The sequence below is a fragment of the Tamandua tetradactyla genome, chromosome 13 (genome assembly GCF_023851605.1).
Source record: "Tamandua tetradactyla isolate mTamTet1 chromosome 13, mTamTet1.pri, whole genome shotgun sequence".
Lineage (NCBI taxonomy): Eukaryota > Metazoa > Chordata > Mammalia > Pilosa > Myrmecophagidae > Tamandua > Tamandua tetradactyla.
Genome location: NC_135339.1, coordinates 18,707,909 through 18,728,547, shown reverse-complemented (window position 1 = coordinate 18,728,547; position 20,639 = coordinate 18,707,909). Strand labels below are relative to the sequence as shown.

The following is a 20,639-nucleotide window of genomic DNA, read 5'->3' as shown; positions in this document are numbered from 1 at the left end:
AAACATTTTCTTGTTTTATTGTATTCTGTTTCTCCGTTTTTTGTTACATGGGCTGGGGCCGGGAATCGAACCGAGGTCCTCCGGCATAGCAGGCAAGCACTTTGCCCGCTGAGCCACCGCGGCCCGCCGAAAACTGAGTTTCCTTTTAAAGAGATTAAAACATGTGAAAAAGTAGATAATGTGTACTCACATAATTACCAATCTCCTGCTCTTCATTTCCATTGTGGGGGTCCAAATTAACATATTTTATCATTTTCCTTCTACCTGAAGAACTTCCTTTAACCTTTCTTTTAGTACAGGCATGCTAGTGATGAATTCCCCTAGTTTTTACTGCTCTGTGGAAGTCTTCTCTTTTTTGGCGGGGGGGGGGGGGGGGGGGGGGGGGGGGGGGTTGGGGGGTGTGTGCTTGGTCTGGGAATTGAACTGGATCTCCCACAGGTAAGGTGAACCTTCTACCACTGAAGCAGCCATGCAACCAGAAATCTTCATTTCTGTAATACATATTTTCAAGTTATAGAATTCTACCTTGACAGTGATTTTTTCTTTCAGCATTAAAAAAATATCTCTTCCTTATCTTTAATCTGTATGGTTTCTGATGGGAAATCTGTCATGTTGTCTTTGTTATTCTCTATATAATACATCTGTTTTCTCTGGCTGCTCTGCAGATTTTGTCTTTATCACCAGTTTCCAGCAACTTGGAAATGATATGCATTAGTGTGATTGTCTGTACTTTTGTATATTATGCTTGTAATTTATTGAGTTATTTGGATCTGAGGGTTTATAGTTTTCATCCTGATCGGAAATTCTTCAGCTATTATTCCTTCCTATTTGTTGCCCCATCTTACTTTTGGCACACTGGAAATTCTTCAGCTATTATTTCTTCCTACTTGTTGCCCCATCTTCCTTTTGGCACACTCACTACATGAATTTTTTCCCAGGTGATATTCCACAGTTCAATGAGTCTCTGATCATATTTGTCTATCTCCTTATTTCTCCTCTGGACTTCATGTTGGGTGATTTTTGCTGCTGTATCTTGGTACTCATTGATCTTTTCTAGTGTCTTATCTGCTGTTAATGCCATCCGGTTCCAATACTGTATATTTCATCTCTGGAAGTTTCATATTTTCTTTTTTTGCATCTTCCATTTCTCTTCTCATCATGTCCTGTTTTCCTTTACTTCCTTGAGTAGCTATATAAAATTTATAATAGCTCCTTAAAATTTGTTTACAAATTTCATAAATTGTATTTTTTTTTTATTGATCTGGTTATGGGTCATATTTCCTGCTTCTTTGTATGCCCGGAAATTGTGTGGATGATGTACGTGGTTTTGGGTGCTGTGTTTTCGTGTATGCATGTATTTTCTTAAAGTGTGTTGGATATTTTCTGGCTTACAGTTTTGTTATTTGAAGTTCATCTTCATCCATTTGAGGCTTTCCTTTAAACTTTTTATAGTTGCTCCCCCTTTATTAAGGGATAATTTAGTTTTACTACTGAAAGTTGTCTCTTCTATGCCATTTCTATTATATGCTCTCTTTATTCTGGCTCATGGGAATATCAATTGTGCCTAGCCCTTAGTAATTTCCAGACATATTTTCGTATTTTTATTGGCCTGTAAGTTTTCTTCTTCCGTGAGTTGCTGGTTTATAATTCTTAGAGACATTTTAATTTGCCACCTTAGCACAATAATAGCCCCTTTCTAGGTTTGAGGACTTTCATGTTAGTGGCAGTGGCATCCAGTGTGAAGGACTATAGAGATTCAGGTGCAGCTTTAGCATCCGGCATCAGAGATGTTAGAGGTGAATCCTGCAGCATCCAGGGGAGCCAGGTTGTTGCTCGTGTCCCAGTGGACATGCAATACATTTTTTTAAATTCTCAAATTAGCCAGAGTTGGGTGCTCTTCCTTGCAACTAAGAATACCAACTACTTTAATATATTTTGCTCATTTTTTTCTTTTGAACTGCTTGTCTTTTCTTACTGAATTTTAGGAATTCTTTATATATTCTAGTTATGTGCTTTGTGTATATGGCACCTATATTCTCTATCCTGTTTTATCTCTTTTCCATGGTGAATTGTAATTTTTTTTAACTTTGTTGATATTATATTTCAAAGAATATTCAAATTTTTCAATATTTTCCTCTATAAGTTGTGCTTTTTGTATTGTTAAAAATTCATTCCTACCCTGGGATAAAAAATAGTCTTTTATATTTTATTTTTAATGTTTTGATGTTTGATCTTCTCATGCTCTGAGGACAAGAAATACTCTCTTCATTTTCTGGTAGGAACACCAATTGTCCTAACCCTAATACTTTCTCTACTCATCTGCAGTGCCATAATTATCATGGCAAATGGCCTTATTTGCTTGAATTTGTGTTTGAATTCATTTTCTTCTTTGTTGATTTATTTGTATATCTCTTCACCAATCCAGACTGTTTTGATTAGTCTTAATTAAATATTAATATTTGGTAGAGCAAAGGTCTCCAATAGATTCTCCTTTTCCAAAGTTGTCCTTGCTGGTCTTACATCTATCTTCTCTAATATAAAATTTCATTAATTTGTGTACACACACACACACACGTGCACATCCTGCAGAAATTGTGATTGAAATTACATTGAATCTATGGGTTAACTTGGGAGATAAATGGCATTATCACGATACTGAGTTTCCTTTGACATGAATATGTACTTTCTGTTTATTCTGTCTTTTGTACCCTTCATAAAATTTTGCAATTGTCAGTATATATTTCTGGTTAAGTTTATTTCTAGTTATCTTACATTGTTTACTTTTAATATGAATGATATATCTTCTTCTTTTGCAATGTCAGGTTGTTATTGCTGATATACGGAATGCTCCTAATTTATTGATCTTGCATTAGTTATCCCATCAAGCTTTCTTATCCTTTGTAATAGTTTGACTGTAGATTCTCTTTAATTTTCTGCATAGACAGTTACAGTGTTTGCAAGTAGCAGTTTACTTTATTTCCAGTCCTGATGGGCCTGTTTCTTTCTTGTTTCCCTTTACTGCCTGAACCCTTTAACTTATGAAATGTTAAAAATGGGAGTAATGGGCATCCTTTTCTTTTCTTTAATAATGAAAATATGTTTAAAGTCTTCTATTAAGTTTCATGTCGGCTCAACGTTTTACATTAACTTCTATTACAGGTTAAAGAAGTTCCCTTCTATTTCTAGTTTGAATGGCTATTGAATTTTTCAAATGATTTTTATTCATCTCCTCAAATGGGAATACGATCTTTTATTTTCTTAAAATTTGCTAATAGGCTAATATGTAATAGAGTTTTTCTGATAATGAGCATACTTTGATTCTTGTGACAACTCTTAGTCTAGATATATTTTTCCACTGATTAAGTAACAATTTATTCAGGACTTTTGCAACTATGTTCATAAGTGAATTTCACTAATAATTTTCCCTACATTTATTTTACTCTTTTTGCTTTGGCATCAAAAGTATATTAAGCTTTTAATGTAAATTGAACTTATTTTTTTAAAAATGCAGAAAGAGTTTGCATAAGAAAGGGAGTTTTGTTCACTGAAAGTTTGTTAAAGTCTCATCTGGAAATCAGTTTGGATCCAGATGGATTTTTTTCCCCAGCGGATGAGATTTTCTTTTATTATTATTGGCTCAACCTTTTTAATGGCTATTATAATATTTGGTCCTTTTAAATCTTCCTGAATAAATTTTTTTGACTTATAATGCTTTATAAAAGCTTCCATTTCATCAAAATTGTCATATATTTGCTCATTATTTTTATAAATGATAGTGTCATCTGTAGCAGTGCCACTTTTTTATTCCTAATGTTATTAATTGTGCTTTTCTCTCCATTGATCAGTAGTGACAGAGCTTTGTATATATTTAGATTTTGTACAAAGAACTAGCCTCTGGTTTTGTTGCTGTTTTTATTCCTTACAGCATGTTTTCTGTTTGTTATGTTTTGACCTTTATTATTGTTTCCTTTCTACTTTCTTTGGGTTTGCTCATTTATTCCTGGTTGGCCTTTGTCATTGAATACAAAATTCATTGTTGTCAGCTTTTTGTTTTTTTTCTAGAAGCATGTTTAAAACTATGCATTTCTCCTTCAAATGCTGCTTTAGTTCTTCTGCATTTGTTTTGATATTTTGATATTTTAATTCAAACGTTATAGTAGTTTATAATTTCCTTTTTAACACAAAATTTGGAATGTGCTTTTAGTTTCCAGCATGTTTATTGACTGTTCTTTTATTACTGATTTTGTAATCTGGTTTATCACAAGATTTTTAATCTAATATTTAAGACTGCTGTAATATAGGAAACACTTCTCTCAGAGCTCAATTCCGAAATCAGAGAAAAGTTCCTCCTTTGGTTTCTTATCAGAAAGAGTCTGTGCAGTGAAATTAACAAAATAAGTGATAACAATTCTATAATGAACCCAACAATCAGTTTCATTGTGATGATTTGTATTATGTTCTTCAATAAAGCCTTAAAGAACTTTCTATATTCATTACAGAGATTGGTCTGTAGTTTTCTTTTTTTGTAATATCTTTGTCTGGTTTTGGTATGAGGGTGATGTTGGCTTCATAAAATGAATTAGGTAGTTTTCCCTCCTCTTTAGTTTTTTTGAAGAGTTTGAGCAGGATTGGTACTCTTTCTGGAACGTTTGGTAGAATTCGCATGTGAAGCAGTCTGGTCCTGGATTTTTCTTTTTGGGAAGCTTTTTAATGACTGATTCAGTTTCTTTACTTGTGATTGGTTTGTTGAGGTCGACTATTTCTTCTCGAGTCAAAGTTGGTTGTTCATGCCTTTCTAGGAAGTTGTCCATTCCATCTATATTGTTGTATTTATTAGCATAAAATTGTTCATAGTATCCTGTTATTACCTCCTTTGTTTCTGTGGGGTCAGTGGTTATGTGTCCTCTTCCATTTCTGATCTTATTTATTTGCATCCCCTCTCTTCTTCTTTTTGTCAATCTTGCTAAGGGCCCATCAATCTTATTGATTTTCTCATAGAACCAGCTTTTGGTTTTATTGATTTTCTCAATTGTTTTCCTGTTCTCAATTTCATTTATTTCTGCTCTAATCTTTGTTATTTCTTTCCTTTTGCTTGCTTTGGGGTTAATTTGCTGTTCTTTTTCCAGTTCTTCCAAGCGGACAGTTAATTCCTGAATTTTTGCCCTTTCTTCTTTTTTGATATAGGCATTTAGGGCAATAAATTTCCCTCTTGGCACTGACCAGCACACTCTTAAACAACCAGTGGGTCAAGAAAGAAATTAGGAGAATAACAAGAGTAAATACCTCAAAGTAAATGAAAATGAAAACACAACATATCAAAATTTATGGGATGCAGTGAACGCAGTGCTGAGAGGGAAATTCATTGCCTTAAATGCCTAAATCAAAAAAGAAAAAGGAGCAAAAATCGAGGAATTAACTGTCGTCCACTTGGAAGAACTAGAGAAAGAATAACAAACTAACCCCAAAGCCAACGAAAGGAAAGAAATAATGAAAATTAGAGCAAAAATAAATGAAAATGAGAACATGAAAACAATCAAGGAAATAAAATCAGAAGTTGGTTCTTTGAAAAAAAAAAAATCGATGGGCCCTTAGCTCAGTTGACAAAAAGAAAAAGAGGATGCAAATAAAATCAGAAATGGAAGAGGAGTCATAACACTGACCCTGCAGAAATAAAGGAGATAAACCTGAGAGGATACTATGGGCAACTATATGGTAATAAAGCAGACAATGTAGATGAAATGGACAGCTTCCTAGGAAGGCATAAACAACCAACATTGACTGGAGAAGAAGCAGACGTCCTCAACCAAAGAGATTAAATCAGTCTTCAAGAAGCTCCTGAAAAAGAAAAGTCCAGGACCAGATGGCTTCACATGTGAATTCTACCAAGCATTCAAGAAAGAATTAGCACCAATCCTGCTCAAACTGTTCAAAAAACTTGGAGAGGAGGGAAGGCTACCTAACTCATTCTATGAAGCCAACATTACCCTCATACCAAAGCCAGACAGAGATACTACAAGACAAGAAAATTACAGGCCAGTCTCTCCAATGAACATACATGCACAAATCCTCAATAAAATGCCTGCAAATTGAATTCAGCACCACATTAAAATAATTATATACCATGACCAAGTTAAATTTATTCCAGGTACACAAGAATGATTCAACGTAAGAAAATTAATTAATGCAATGCACCATAGCAACAAATCAAAGCAGAAAAAACACATCATCATCTCGATTGATGCAGAAAAGGCATTTGATAAAATTCAGGATACTTTCTTGATGAAACACTTCAAAAGACAAGAGTAGAAGGGAACTTCCTCAACATGATAGAGGGAATATATGAAAAACCCATAGCTAACATCACCCTCAATGGGGAAAAAGACTGAAAACTTTCCCTCTAACATCAGGCACAAGACAAGGATGTCCACTGTCACCATTGTTATCCAACCTTGTGTTGGAGGTTCTAGCCAGAGCAGTTAGACAAGAAAAAGAAAAAAAATATATAAATTCTAAAGGAAGAAGTCAGACTCACTGTTTGCAAATGATATGATGCCGTATGTTGAAAACCCTGAAAAGTCCACAGTAAAGCTACTAGAGCTAATATAAATGAGTACAAAAGAGTGGCAGATTACAAGATCAACACCCAAGAATCAGTAGTGTTTCTATACACTAGTAATGAACAATCTGAGGAATACATCAAGAAAAAAATTTCATTTACAAAAGCAACCAAAAGAATGAAATATTTAGCAATAAATTTAATTAAGGATACAGATGACCTATACATTGAAAACTACAAGAAATTGCTAAAAGAAATCATGGATGACCTAAATAAATGGAAAGGCATACTGTGTTCTGGATTGGAAGACTAAATACAGTTAAAATGCCAGTTTTGCCTAAATTCATTTATATGAATTCAATGCAATACCAATTAAAATCCCCAAAACTTACTTTTTAGAAATAGAAAAAACAATAACCAAATTTATTTGGAAGGGCAGGGTACCCCGAATAGCTAAAAATATCTTGAGAAAGAAAATGAAGTGCGAGGCCTCACACTACCTGACATTAAATCATGTTACAAAGCTACAGTGATCAAAACAGCATGCTGCTGGCATAAATATAGATGTACCCACCAATGGAATCGAATAGATTGTTCAGATATAGACCCACTCATCTGTAGACAGTTGACCTTTAATAAGGGAGTCAGGCCACCTCACCTGGACAGAGCCACCTCTTCAATAACAGAGGCTTGGAGAACTGGATATCCATATGCAAAAGAATGAAAGAGAATCCATGTCTCACACCTTATACAAAAATTAACTCAAAATGAATCAAAGACCTCAACATTAGAGCTAAGACCAGAGAATTTTTAGAAGAAAATATAGGGAAATATCCTATGAAACTTATTATAGGAGGCAGGTCTCTAGATCTTAAACCCAAAGAATGAGCTTTGAAGAAAGAAATAAAAAACTGGGAACTCCTCAAAATTCAACACTTTTGTGCTTCAAAGAACTTTGTCAAGAAAATAAAAAGGCTGCCTACACAGTGAGATATAATCAGAAAACCACGTATCAGGTAAGGGTTTAGTACCCAGAATATATAATGAGATTCTTCAACTCGTCAACAAAATGACAAACAACCCAATTAAAAAATGGGCAAAAGACATGAACAGATACTTCTCAGAAGAGGAAATACAAATGGCTCAAAACTACATGAAAAGATGCTCAACTTCCTTGGCTATTAGGGAAGTGCAGTTCAAAACCACAATAAGGTATCATCTCACACCCACTAAAATGGCCATTATTAAAAAAAATGAAAATGATAAGTGCTGGAGAGGATGTGGAGAAAGAGGCACACTTATCCACTGTTGGAGGGAATGTAAAATGGTATAATCACTTATACACTGTTGGTGGGAATGTAAAATGGTACAATCGCTGTGGAAGGTAGCTTAGTGGTTCCTCAGGAAGCTGAGCATAGAATTGCTATATGCTCCAGCAATCCCATTGCTAGTTATCTATTCAGAGGACAAGAGGGCAAAGACACAAACGGACATTTGCACACCAAGGTTTATAGCAGCATTATTTACAATTGTCAAGAGATGGAAACAGCCCAAATGTCCATCAGGGGATGAGTGACTAAACAAGCTATGGTATATACGTGTGATGGAATATTATAAGCTGTAAGACAATAAAATCATGAAGTATGTAGCAACATGGATGGATCTTGAGGACATAATGCTGAATAAAATTAACCAGAAACAAAAGGAGAAATACTGTATGGTCTCACTGATATGAACTAACATTAGTGAAATTGGATAACCTGTATTAAGAACACAGGTTACCATGAGATAGAAATAGGGTAGAGGTTGGGTAATTGGTGCTGAAGGACTGCAGACTGTGCAAGAGGATTTATTGTAAAAATTAAGAAATGGATAGCACACTATTACCTGACTTTAGCACAGTAACATGCGTACACTGAATGAAGTTGAATGTATGATAGAGGGAGAAGGGCTGGGGGCACATATGAAACCAGAAGGAAAGAGAGAGGATAAAGACTGAGATGGCAAAATTCAGGAATGTCTTGAGTGTACAATGATAATGATTAAATGTAAAAATTAAAAATTTTTTTTGAATGAGGAAGAGCAAAAGAATGTCAGTATAGCAGGGTGTTAAAAAAAGATGGTACATGGGAAAAAGCACAGTCAATGCAAGCTTGGGTCCGTAGTCAATGGTAGCATTGTAATATGGTTTCAGTGAATGTACCAAAGGCATTATGCCAAAAAAAAAAAAAAAAAATGTCAATAGGTGGGGATATTGGAAAAGGGGTATGGATTCTTTGTGGAATAAAAGGAAATATCTTCAGATCGAGTATAGTGGCAAAGGCATGTCTATACACATAGGCTGAACTGTATGATGCATGAATTATGTATTTAAAAATGAAAAAAAAGAAACAAGTGCTGGAGAAAATGCGGAAATACGAGATTTACCTAATCATTGTTGGTAGGGAAATGAGATGCAGCCCTTTAGAAGAGAGTGTATGGTTTCACAGGAGGCTAGGAGTTGGTTTGTCATATGATCCTGAAACCCTGTTGCTCAGTATATACCTGGAGTGTGGGGACAGAAATGGACATTTGCACACTGGTGTCTGGTGGCAGTGTTCATGATCCACAATGAATGGAGATAGACTAAGGGTACATCGACTGTGGAATGGAAGAACTAAGGTGTATACATACAATGGACTGCTGGGTGGCCACAAGAAGGAATGAAGTTGTGAGGCAGGCAACTTATTAGGACTGTGTGTTGAATGAAATGTCAAGAACAAAAAGATAAATATTATCATACCTCAATCTTATGGGCTAACTATAATATACTCAGTGAACTAAAGTTGAGGGATATTAAGTTGGGGCCTATTGTAAAGGGTCCAAGATTGTAAGCTATTACAGCAGTCATATATATATTCAGGAGGTATAACTGTTAATTCTAAATTGTCAGATACTGAGCTGTATATAACTATGGTCTTTCCTAGAAACTTTGGTTATTTATATGACACCTGAGACTCCAAGTTAGAGCTGTGAAGTTATGAAAGGCAGGAGTATCCCATACAGGAACTGTTTAAAAATTTGAAAAAGTGATCAGATATCTAGTAGAGATATCAGTGAAGCTGATCTGGATAGGAATTAAGGTATATAAGGAGACTGGGTAAAGGATGATGTCATTCATATTTTGAAACCTCAACTTCTGTGTGAGACTAAAAGGAGATATGTTTATCTGGTGCAAAATTTATATTTTGGGTAGTGCATTTCCTAATTTAACTTGTATGGTCAGTTTAATTGAACTCATAAGTACCTGGAATCTTGAATAAGGCTTGAAATTTCGTTGGTTTGGCTAGGTTAGAGTGATACCCCGATAAATCCCAGAGTTATTTGGACAATAAATAAAGAAGTATTTGCCAAGTCCCCTTGGGCGAATGTGGAGAAAGGGGGAAATGCTCAACTTCCCCATTTAGAGAATTTTTTATGTTCTCACAAGCAATGGGGACAACCAAATCAGTAGGTTGAACCCTCTGTCTTGGGGGTTGCCCTTATGAAAGTTATTCCTGCGAAGGATAGGCTAAGACTGCTTAAAATGAGGCCTAAGAGCCACCCCCAGGGAACTCTTTTGTTGTGTAGCCTTTCTCTGTAAGCAACTAAGCAAGTGAACTCATTGCCCTCTCCCTCTACATGGGGCATGACTCCCAGGGGTGTAAATCTGCCTGGCAGCATGGGACAGGACTCCCAGGATGAACCAGGACCCAGCATCAAGGAATTGAAAAAACTTTTTTGACCAAAAGGGGGGAAGAGAGAAATGATAAAAATAAGTTATCAATGGTTAAGAGATTTCAAACAGTCAAGAGGTTATCCTGGAGGTTATTCTTACACATTATGTAGATATCACTTTTTTAGTTTATGCTGTATTGGAGTGGCTGGAGGGGGAAGTACCTGAAACTGTAGAGCTGTGTTCCAGTAGCCATGTTTCTTGAAGATGATTTGATACAACTTTTACAGTGTGACTGTGTGATTGTGAAAACCTTGTGTCCAATGCTCCTTTTATTTAGGGTGTGGACAGATCAGTAAAAAATCTGACTATAAAGTAAATAATAGGGGGAACAGAGGTTAAAATAAATTGAGTAGGTTGAAATATTAGTGGTCAGTGGGAGGGAGAGGTAAGGGATGTGTCATGTATGAGTTTTTTCTTTTCTGTATCTTTTGCTGGAGTGATGCAGACATTCAAAAAATGATCATGGTGGTGAATACAAAACTATGTGATGATACTTTGAGCCATTGATTGTACACCATGTATAGAATATTTACATATCAAGAATGTTTGAATGTTTGCATGTTGTTTTTCCAATAAAAATTTTTTTTAAAAAGATTTTCTCACTTCTAGTGACCAAAACCAGAACACATTGAACAGCAAATTAAAGTAGTAGATATCTACAGAATAAATATTTATGAATCCATGCAGATATAAATAAGTGATTGAATAAACTGATAAGTGAAGAGACATATTTCCCTTGAGAAAAATTCCACTTACGCTATGTAAATAATCTACCCTCTGGGAGGAATAGCAGAACACCCTTCCCTGAAGTTTGGGCTCCGTGTGATGACTTCCCCACAGAGGTGACGTGACGTCCTTCCAGTATGGGTGCGTGTATGTGGGTGGTGGTGAGTAACTGGAACCTGACAAACAGAACTTCAAGCCAGGTGATCCAGGTCAGCATCACCAGTCATAAATTATGCTGACAGGACATGTCCTTGTTAGAATATAATGAAATCGGTGTTTTAACTTGGTAATCTTCCTCTCAATAACCCATACCCCTACTCTAATCCTGAAAAAAACATCATACAGAGATTTTCTATCCTTGTTAGGAAGAGTATGGGGTGGGGTGCCTGTGTGTGCAGGTTTATGCTTTATACCTCTTGAAAACATTTTTACCTTAGAATTTATACTGGATTTAATTACTCACAGTCTCTCTTCAAATCTTATTATCAGTTCATGTGTGGTTAGGGACCTTACAACAGTGTCTTCCTAATTTCTCCCTTCCATCCTTTATGCAATTATCATACATTTTAATATGTAATAAGTACACAATACATAGCTTTCGACATATGTTCATTACCCAGTTCTTCCAGAGAAATAATTAAGAAAAAATAATTTTTTACTTAATTATATTCATTTCATTTTTAGAACTCTTCATTTTTGTGTGTAGGTCCAGTTTCCTGTTTTGTTATATATTCTTTTTTGTCCGAAGGACTTCCTTTAACATTTCTTATAGTGCAAATTTGCTGTTAATGAATTATCTCAGTATTTATTTGTCAATAAACTATGGATTTCCTTAAACTCATAACTTTTTTTCATATTCTATTATCTCATCCTTAAACACTCATTTAAAATACTTCATATTATTTTTTTTACAGATGATCTGTTTCCTAAAATAGGTTATATTCTACTTCAGAATTTAAAAAAAAATACCTTATTTGCATACTCTGATGGTTAATTTTTTGTGTCAATTCAGCAAAGCTATGGTGTCCTGTTGCTTTATCAAACACTGGCCCAGATGTTGTTGTGAAGGTATTCTGTAGGTGGGATTCGTACGTGAGCTTGGGTTCTCTAGAGAAACAGAATCAGCAGGAGATATCCATAGGTATAAAATGTATAAAAGTGTCTCGCATAACCGTGGGAATGTAGAGTCCAAAATCCGCAGGGGAAGGCTGTGAAGCTGACGACTCCGGTGGAGGGGTTGGACGAACTCTACAGGAGAGGCTCGCCAGCCAAAGCAGAAGGAGAGACTTTCTCTTCTGAATCTTCCTTAAAAGGCTTCCAGTGATTAGTTTAAGCATCACTCATTGCAGAAGACACTCCCCTTGGCTGATTACAAATGCAATCAGCTGTGGATGCAGCCAACATGATCATTATTTAAGTCCATGAAATGTCCTAATAGCAACAGACAGGCCAGCACTTGCCTTGACCAGACAACCGGACACCACTGCCTGGCCAAGCTGATGCATGATCCTGACTGTGACCACTGGTATCTACGGTCTGTTGACTTTAAGGAGATTATCTCTGATAATGCCGGTACCCCTATTACAATCAATTGAAAGACATAAAAACTAAAAACTGAGGTTAAAGGAGAGAAAGAGAGAGGGAGAGGGAAAGGAAAGAGAAAAAAGAAAAAAGGAAAGAAAGAGAGAAGAGAGAGTGAAAGGAATGGGGGGATGGAGGGAGGGAAGGGAGGAAGGAAAGGAGGAAAATGTGCCTCAGGACTATACCATCTACCTTCTGAGTTTCCAGCCTGCTAACCTCCTCTGTGGATCACAGACTGAAAATTTCAGCATCATCTCTTACTGGAGGTCCCAGCCTGATAGCCTGTGCCACAGCTTTAAAATTGCCAGCCCCCCCAATCATATGAACCAATTCCTTAAAATGAATCACTTTACTTGTGCATATATTTTGTTGGTTCTATTTCTCTGGAAAGCTCCAATATACATACTATATCGCAATCCTCATTTTCTTCTGTATCATGCCTGAAGAATTCCCATTTTTTATTTCTATCCTGTTCGTTAACATATATACCTCTGTCTGTCCCTTTCAAGTTCTAAGACCAGATGAGCTGCTTGAGCTGCTCAGGACCGTGTAGATTCTTAGAAACTTCTTCCTTGTGCTGACTATCCATTCCTTTGCTTAACTGCCTCTTTTTTTGTGTTATCATTAACTTGATTTTTTTATCTTTTTTAAAATTTTTTAATTAAAAAAATTAACAACAAACAAAAGTATTAACATATCTCATTCTGCATATACAATCAGCAATTCTCAATATCATCACATAGTTGCATATTTATCATTTCTAAGAACATTTGCATCTATTTAGAAAAAAATAAAAAGACAACAGAGAAAGAAATAAAACGATAACAGAAAAAAAAGATTATACCATATCCCTTACCTCTCGCTTTCATTTATCACTAGCATTTCAAACTAAATTTATTTTAACATTTGTTCCCCGTTATTTATTTTTATTCCATATGTTCTACTCATCTGTTGATATGGTAGATAAAAGAAGCATCAGACACAAGGTTTTCACAATCACAGAGTCACATTGTGAAAGCTATATCACTGTTCAATCATCATCACTATTATCAGCTATATTTATTTTTATTCCATATGTTCTACTCGTCTGTTGATATGGTAGATAAAAGGAGCATCAGACACAAGGTTTTCACAATCACAGAGTCACATTGTGAAAGCTATATCACTGTTCAATCATCATCAAGAAACATGGCTACTGGAACACAGCTATTTTCAGGCAGTTCCCTCCAACCTCTCCACTAAATCTTGAACAACAAGGTGATATCTACTTAATGTGTAAGAATAACCTCCAGGATGACCTCTCGACTCTGTTTGGAATCTCTCAGCCATTGACACTTTGTCTCATTTCACTCTTCCCCCTTTTGGTTGAGAGGATTTTCTCAATCCCTTGATGCTGAGTCTCAGCTCATTCTAGGGTTTTTCTCGATTTCCTGATGCTGAGTCTCAGCTCATTCTAGGGGTTTTCTCAATCCCTTGATGCTGAGTCTCAGCTCATTCCAGGATTTCTGTCCAACGTTGCCAGGAAGGTCCACACCCCTGGGAGTCATGTCCCACGTAGAGGGAGGGTAGTGAGTTTGCTTGTTGTGTTGGCTGGAGAGAGAGGCCACATCTGAGCAACAGAAGAGGTTCTCTGGCGGTGACTCTTAGGCCTAATTTTAAGTAGGCATGACCTATCCTTTGTGGGGTTAAGGTTCATACAAACAAACTCCAAGACTGGGCTCAGCCTATAGCTTTGGTGGTCCACACTGCTTGTGAGAATATCAAGAATTCAACTTGGGGAAGTTGAATTTTGCCCCTTTCACACCATTCCCTGAAGGGGACTTTGCAAGTACATTTTTATTCACTGTTCAAATCTCTCTGGGATTTATCAGGGCATCACTCTGGACAAACCAACAAAATCTCATGTCCTACTCAAGGTTCCATGTACTTATGGTGTTCAATTAAGCTGTCTACATAAGTTATATTAGGAAATGCACTACTCAAAATGTAAGTTTTGTACGAAATAAACATCTTTCGCTTTAGTCTCACACATAAGGTAAAATTTTAAAGTATTAATTACCATCTATTTTCAGCACCCTGTAGTAATGACATTCTTTTGTTCTTCCTCATGCAAAAACATTTTTTAAATTTCTATATTTAGTCACTATCATTATACTCTCTAGGCATTCCTAGATTATACCATCTCAGTCTTTATCGTCTGTCTTTCTTTCTGATTTTATTTGTGCCCCCAGACCTCTTCCCTCTACCATTCTCACATTCAGCTTCATTCAATGTTCTAACATTATTGTATTACAGTTAGGTAATATTGTGCTGTCCATTTCTGAGTTTCTACATTCAGTCCTGTTGCACAATCTGTGTATCTTCAGCTCCAATTACCCAGTATCTTACCTTTTTTCTATCTCCTGATGGTCTCTGTTACCAATGAAATTCTCCAAGTTTATTCAGTAATGTCAGTTCATATCAGTGAGACCATACAGTATTTGTCGTTTTGTTTCTGGCTAATCTCACTCAGCATAATGTCCTTAAGGTCCATCCATGTTTTTACATTCTTCATAACTCTATTCTGTTTTACAGCTGCATAATGTTCCATCGTATATATATACCACAGTTTGTTTAGCCACTCGTCTGTTGATGGACATTTTGGCTGTTTCCATCTCTTCACAATTGTAAATAATGCTGCTATAAACATTGGTCTGCAAATGTCTGTTTGTGTCCTTGCCCTCATGTCCTCTGAGTAGATATGTAGCAACGGTATTGCTGGGTCATATGGCAATTCTATATTTAGCTTTTTGAGGAACCACAAACTGCCTTCCGGAGTGGATGTACCATTTGAGATTTCCACCAACAGTGGTTAAGTGTGCCTCTTTTTCCACATCCTCTCCAGCACTAGTCAGTTTCTGTTTTACTGATAATGACCATTCTGGTGAGTGTGAGATGATATCTCATTGTGGTTTTGATTTGCATGTCTCTCATAGCCACTGAAGTTGAGCATCTCTTCATGTGCCTTTTGGCCATTTTATTTCCTCTTCTGAGAAATCTCTGTTAAGTCTTTTGCCCATTTTGTAATTGGGTTGGCCGTCTTTTTGTTGTTGAGTTGAACAATCTCTTTATATATTCTGGATACTAGACCTTTGTCTGATATATCATTTCCAAGTATTGTCTCCCATTGTGTAGGCTGTCTTTTGACTTTCTTCACGAAGTTCTTTGATGCACAAAAGTGTTTAATTTTGAGGAGTTACCATTTCTTTCTTTCTTTCTTCAATGCTCTTTGGGTCTAGGAAACCGCCTCCTAATATAAGATTTATAAGATATTTCCCTACATTTTCTTCTAACAGTTTTATGGTCTTAGATCTAATGTTTCGGTCTTTGATTCATTTTGAGTTAACTTTTCTATAGGGTGTGAGATACAGGTCCTCTTTCATTCTTTTGCATATAGATATCCAGTTCTCTAGGCACCATTTATTGAAGAGACTGTTCTGTCCCAGGTGAGTTGGCTTGACTGCCTTATCAAAGATCAATTGTCCATAGATGAGAGGGTCTATATCTGAACACTCTATCATATTCCATTCGTCAGTATATCTGTCTTCATGCCAGTATCATGCTGTTTTGACCACTGTAGTTTCATAAGACACCTTAAAGTCAGGGAGCGTGAGACCTCCAACTTCACTTTTTTTCCTTGGGATACTTTTAGCTATTTGGGGCACCCTGCCCTTCCAGATAAATTTGGCTATTGGTTTTTCTGTTTCTGAAAAGTTTTGGGGATTTTAATTGGTATTGCATTGAATCTGTAGATCAAGTTAGGTAAAATTGACATCTTAACTATATTTAGTCTTCTAATCCATGAACATAGTATGCCCTTCCATCTATTTAGGTCTTCTTCGATTTCTTTTAACAATTTCTTGTAGTTTTCTTCATACAGATCTTTTGTCTCTTTATTAAAATTTATTCCTAAATATTTTATTCTTTTGGTAGCAATTGTGAATGGAATTCTTTTCTTGATTTCCCCCTCAAATTGTTCATTACTAGTGTATAGAAACACTACAGATTTCTGAGTGTTGATTTTGTAACCTGCCACTTTGCTGTACTCATTTATTAGCTCTGGTAGTTTTGCTGTGAATTTTTTTGGGTTTTTGACATATAGTAGCATATCGTCTGCAAACAGAGTTTTTATTCTTCCTTTCCCATTTTGATGCCCTGTATTTCCTTTTCTCGTCTAATTGCACTGGCTAGAACTTCCAACACGATGTTGAATAGCAGTGGTGATAGTGGATATCCTTGTCTTGTTCCTGATCTTAGAGGTCAAGTTTTCAGTTTTTCCCCATTGAGGATGATGTTAGTTGTGAGTTTTTCATATATTCCCTTCATCATGTTGAGGAAGTTTCCATCTATTCCTATCCTTTGAAGTGTTTTCAACAAGAAAGGATGTTCAATTTTGCCAAATGCCTTTTCTGCATCAATTGAGATGATCATGTGGTTTCTGCTTTGATTTGTTGATATGGTGTATTACTTTAATTGATTTTCTCATGTTGAACCATCCTTACATACCTGGGATAAATTCAACTTGGTCATGATGTATAATTCGTTTAATGTGTTGCTGGAATTGATTTGCTAGAATTTTGTTGATAAGCAAATGCCTTGAAGCGAACAGAAAATCACAAAGCATATGAAGATGCAGGCAGATATAGCCCAGCATAAGGAGAAATTAAAATACCAGAGGAGACAACAGTTTTTGGAGGAACTAACCAAAGATGTTCACACAACTCTACTAAAATAAGTCCAGTGAGTTGTGCAATGACATAAAGAATATCAAGGAGACACTTGAACAGTATAAAGAAGAATTTGAAAAAATAAGTAGAAACATAGCAGATATCATCGGGATGAAAGATACTATACATAAAATTCAAAATATACTACAGATATACAAAAGCAGATGTTAAGAGGCAGATGAAAAATAAGCACACTAGAGAAAGAACAATTGAATTCAAAAGCACAAAAGAACAAATGGCAAAAAAGATGGAAAAATTTGAATTAGACCGCAGGGAAATTATCCCTTCCAATGAGACGGAGCTCGAAGGATATTAAGGAATCATGATAAAGAAAGAGACAGATGGGATCGGGGGTCTGAAGCGTAACTTCAGCAAACAATAGACAACTTCATTCTTAACTAGTTCCTGCTTATATACTGCAGGGTTTACGTGACTAAAAGCATGCGCACATTTTTTATGAAGTTTAAAATGTGACTGGAATGAGAACAATTTTTGTATTACCCTCTTTAAAATATAATCAATCTGTATTAGAATTAACTCAGAATAATTTACATATAGCGTACATTTCGGAATAAAACAGAGTACCTACTTTTCAGTATATTTCTCCTTGCATACAAGAGATAGCTAACAAGACCTTGGGGTTAAGGAAGAAACAAACATTCTCTTCCTCTCAGACTGTCCTCCAATTAAGCAGAGAACAATCTCCTCAATTTCTATTTTTTTTTTTTTTTTTTACCGGGAATCGAATCCAGGTCCTCTGGCATGGCAGGCAAGCATTCTGCGTGCTGAGCCACCGTGGCCTACCCTCTCCTCAATTTCTTGCCGCTACTCTGATGCCAGCTGCTCCCAACAAAGTCTGCAGGTCTTGTTTTAACCCTTGGCTCCTACATTTCCCCCTTTTCATTTTATTAGCCGAGGTGACTGTGCCTGTCTTAGGTTGCCCTTAAGCTCTGAAGGAAGGGTCTTACCCGTCATTGGCTACCAGTCAAGCTCTCTGACTTTGATTTGGGAGGGAACCAAGAGTTTTTGCCAAGAATCACTGCTTCGTGACTGTGCCTGTCTTAGGTTGCCCTTAAGCTCTGAAGGAAGGGTCTTACCCGTCATTGGCCACCAGTCAAGCTCTCTGACCTTGATTCAGGAGGGAGTGAAGAGTTTTTGCAAGAATCACACTGTTAGCGTGGTTTTGCTTAGTGACTGTGCCGGGCTTAGGTTGCCCTTAAGCTCTCAAGGAAGGGTCTTACCCGTTATTGGCTACCAGTCAAGCTCTCTGACTGATTCCGGAGGGAGCCACGAGGTTTTGCAAGAATCACACTGTTAGGGTGGCTATGCTTTGTGGCACGGCTTGCTGCTTTGAACATTTGTTGTTTGACACAGCTGAGGAGGAAGAGAAAGAGTATAAACAGCACCAAACCTAGACCTATAGGAGTCAACAAATGATGTGATTTCTACCAGTAAATAGGATTAAGATTTTTTAGCTCGTGGGTAAATGATTTTATAATATCATGTCCTTAGGCTATATGTAAATTATTCTCAGTTAATTCTAATACAGACTGATTATATCTTAAAGAGGGTAATACAAATTCTGCAGGTCTTGTTTTAACCCTTGGCTCCTACAGAAAATGATGGACAACATGAAGCACAGAAATGTAAGAATCACTAGGGACCTAGAAAAAGAGAGAAGAGTAGGCTAGGAAGTTGAAGAGATAATGGGGTAAAACTTAAAAAAGATATAAATATGCAAATGAAAGAAGACCAACAAACCCCAAATAGAATAAATCGAAACAGGCCTACTCCAAGACACATAGTAATCAGTCTGTCAAATGTTGAAGAGAAGCAGAAAATTCTGAAAGCAACGCAACACATACAAAGGAAACCACCTAATACTGAGTTCAGACTACTCAACAAGTGCCATGGATGTGAGAAGGCAGTGGTATGGATATATCTAAGATCCTGAAAGAACAAAACTTGCAACCAAGAATTCAGTATCTAGCTACATTATCCTTCAAAAATGAGGGAGAGATTAAAATTTTCACAGACAGATGAAGGCTGAGGAGAGACTGGCACTCTCTTCCAGGCTCCCCATTTCTCCAATCTGCTCCTTCTGCACTCTAGTCAGCTCCAGGGTTCCACCACCACACACAAATCAGCCTGGCCACTGTGGTCGACACACCATCAAACTTTCCCAGGAACCAGCTCTGGTTCCAAGAAGTTCTGCAGTAAAAAATAAACTGCTTGGACAGAGTTCTGGGAATACAGGGAAATAGGATAGACTGAGTTCAACCCTACTCCAAGGAACAGCTAGAGAAGGGACAGGAAGGTGACCGAGATGACGATTCCAGGGTGTAAGTGACCTGGGAGAGTCTTCTGCACCACATAGGGCAGCCCTGGTTGCAAAACCTGAGGAACTGAGAAGCAGGGAACTGGAGATCGTCTGGCTGGTACAAACAGCCTAATGCGGAAGTCTGCAGCCCTCAGGAGTGTATGGACAGGGAGACAGGGACTAGGAAGTAAGCAAAGCCACATTCCTTGAGGGCGCTACCCTCACCAGCACAGCCCTGCGACCTGTGACTTACCCCACACTCCACTGCACCTGAGCCCCATCCCTCACCCCCACTCACCGTGCTCCAAGCGCGCCCACCCCAACAATCCCTTGTGGGTGTACGTGCCTCACAAACCCACCACAAATGCGCGCATACCTACCACAGCCGAACCGACCTCTCCTGTGCACACGCAGTCTCACTCCACCACTCCCAAGCCCTACTTCCCAGTCCCTGCCTCATGCAAGCACTCACCAGTCATGAAGCCTGTGGTTGCTTACCTCCATAGCCAAGCTATACCTGTCCACAACCCAGCCGTTGTGTAGCCCCACCTCGCACACCCTGATCTCTGTGCACATGTGTACATCAGTATAGGACACTACCAGACCCATGCATGCGCACGGCCCCCCAGCTCTGGAAAAGCACTGACCTGCGCAGTCAGGCCACATCCACCCCCAGCACATGCAGGTGCAACATGGACCCACTGCCCTAGCTCTGGACATGCGAACAAAGAACCCTGTGACCTAGAATAGGGCACAACAGGGCCCCACTCCCGGGGCCGGACCGCCGAGACCTGGGCATCCACACAGCCACATTCTTCCCCACTGCTGGGTGCCCATGCTAACAGGCACCACTGGAGCATACCCAACCTGTGTCTATACCTGCACATCAATGCATCAACACAGTGCTGTGCCATGCATCCTATCCTGTTCCAC

General features: G+C 37.5%; 1 protein-coding gene across 5 annotated transcripts in view; it reads right to left on the bottom strand.

Moving 5' to 3' along the window:
• Window positions 1–20,639, bottom strand: part of LOC143653648 (glutamate dehydrogenase 1, mitochondrial-like) — a 72,156-nt gene that overhangs the window by 23,099 nt on the left and 28,418 nt on the right. Inside the window, exon 6 of one of the 5 annotated variants that reach the window (XM_077124789.1) lies at window positions 402–12,146. The exons of 3 other annotated variants lie outside the window; for them this stretch is intronic. In XM_077124789.1, coding sequence (XP_076980904.1) covers window positions 12,078–12,146 — 69 coding nt within the window. In that variant the 3' untranslated portion in view covers window positions 402–12,077. Of the gene's footprint in view, window positions 1–401; window positions 12,147–13,269; window positions 18,761–20,639 lie in introns of those variants that run through there. One more of the 5 variants, XR_013161439.1, reaches the window with a different exon arrangement.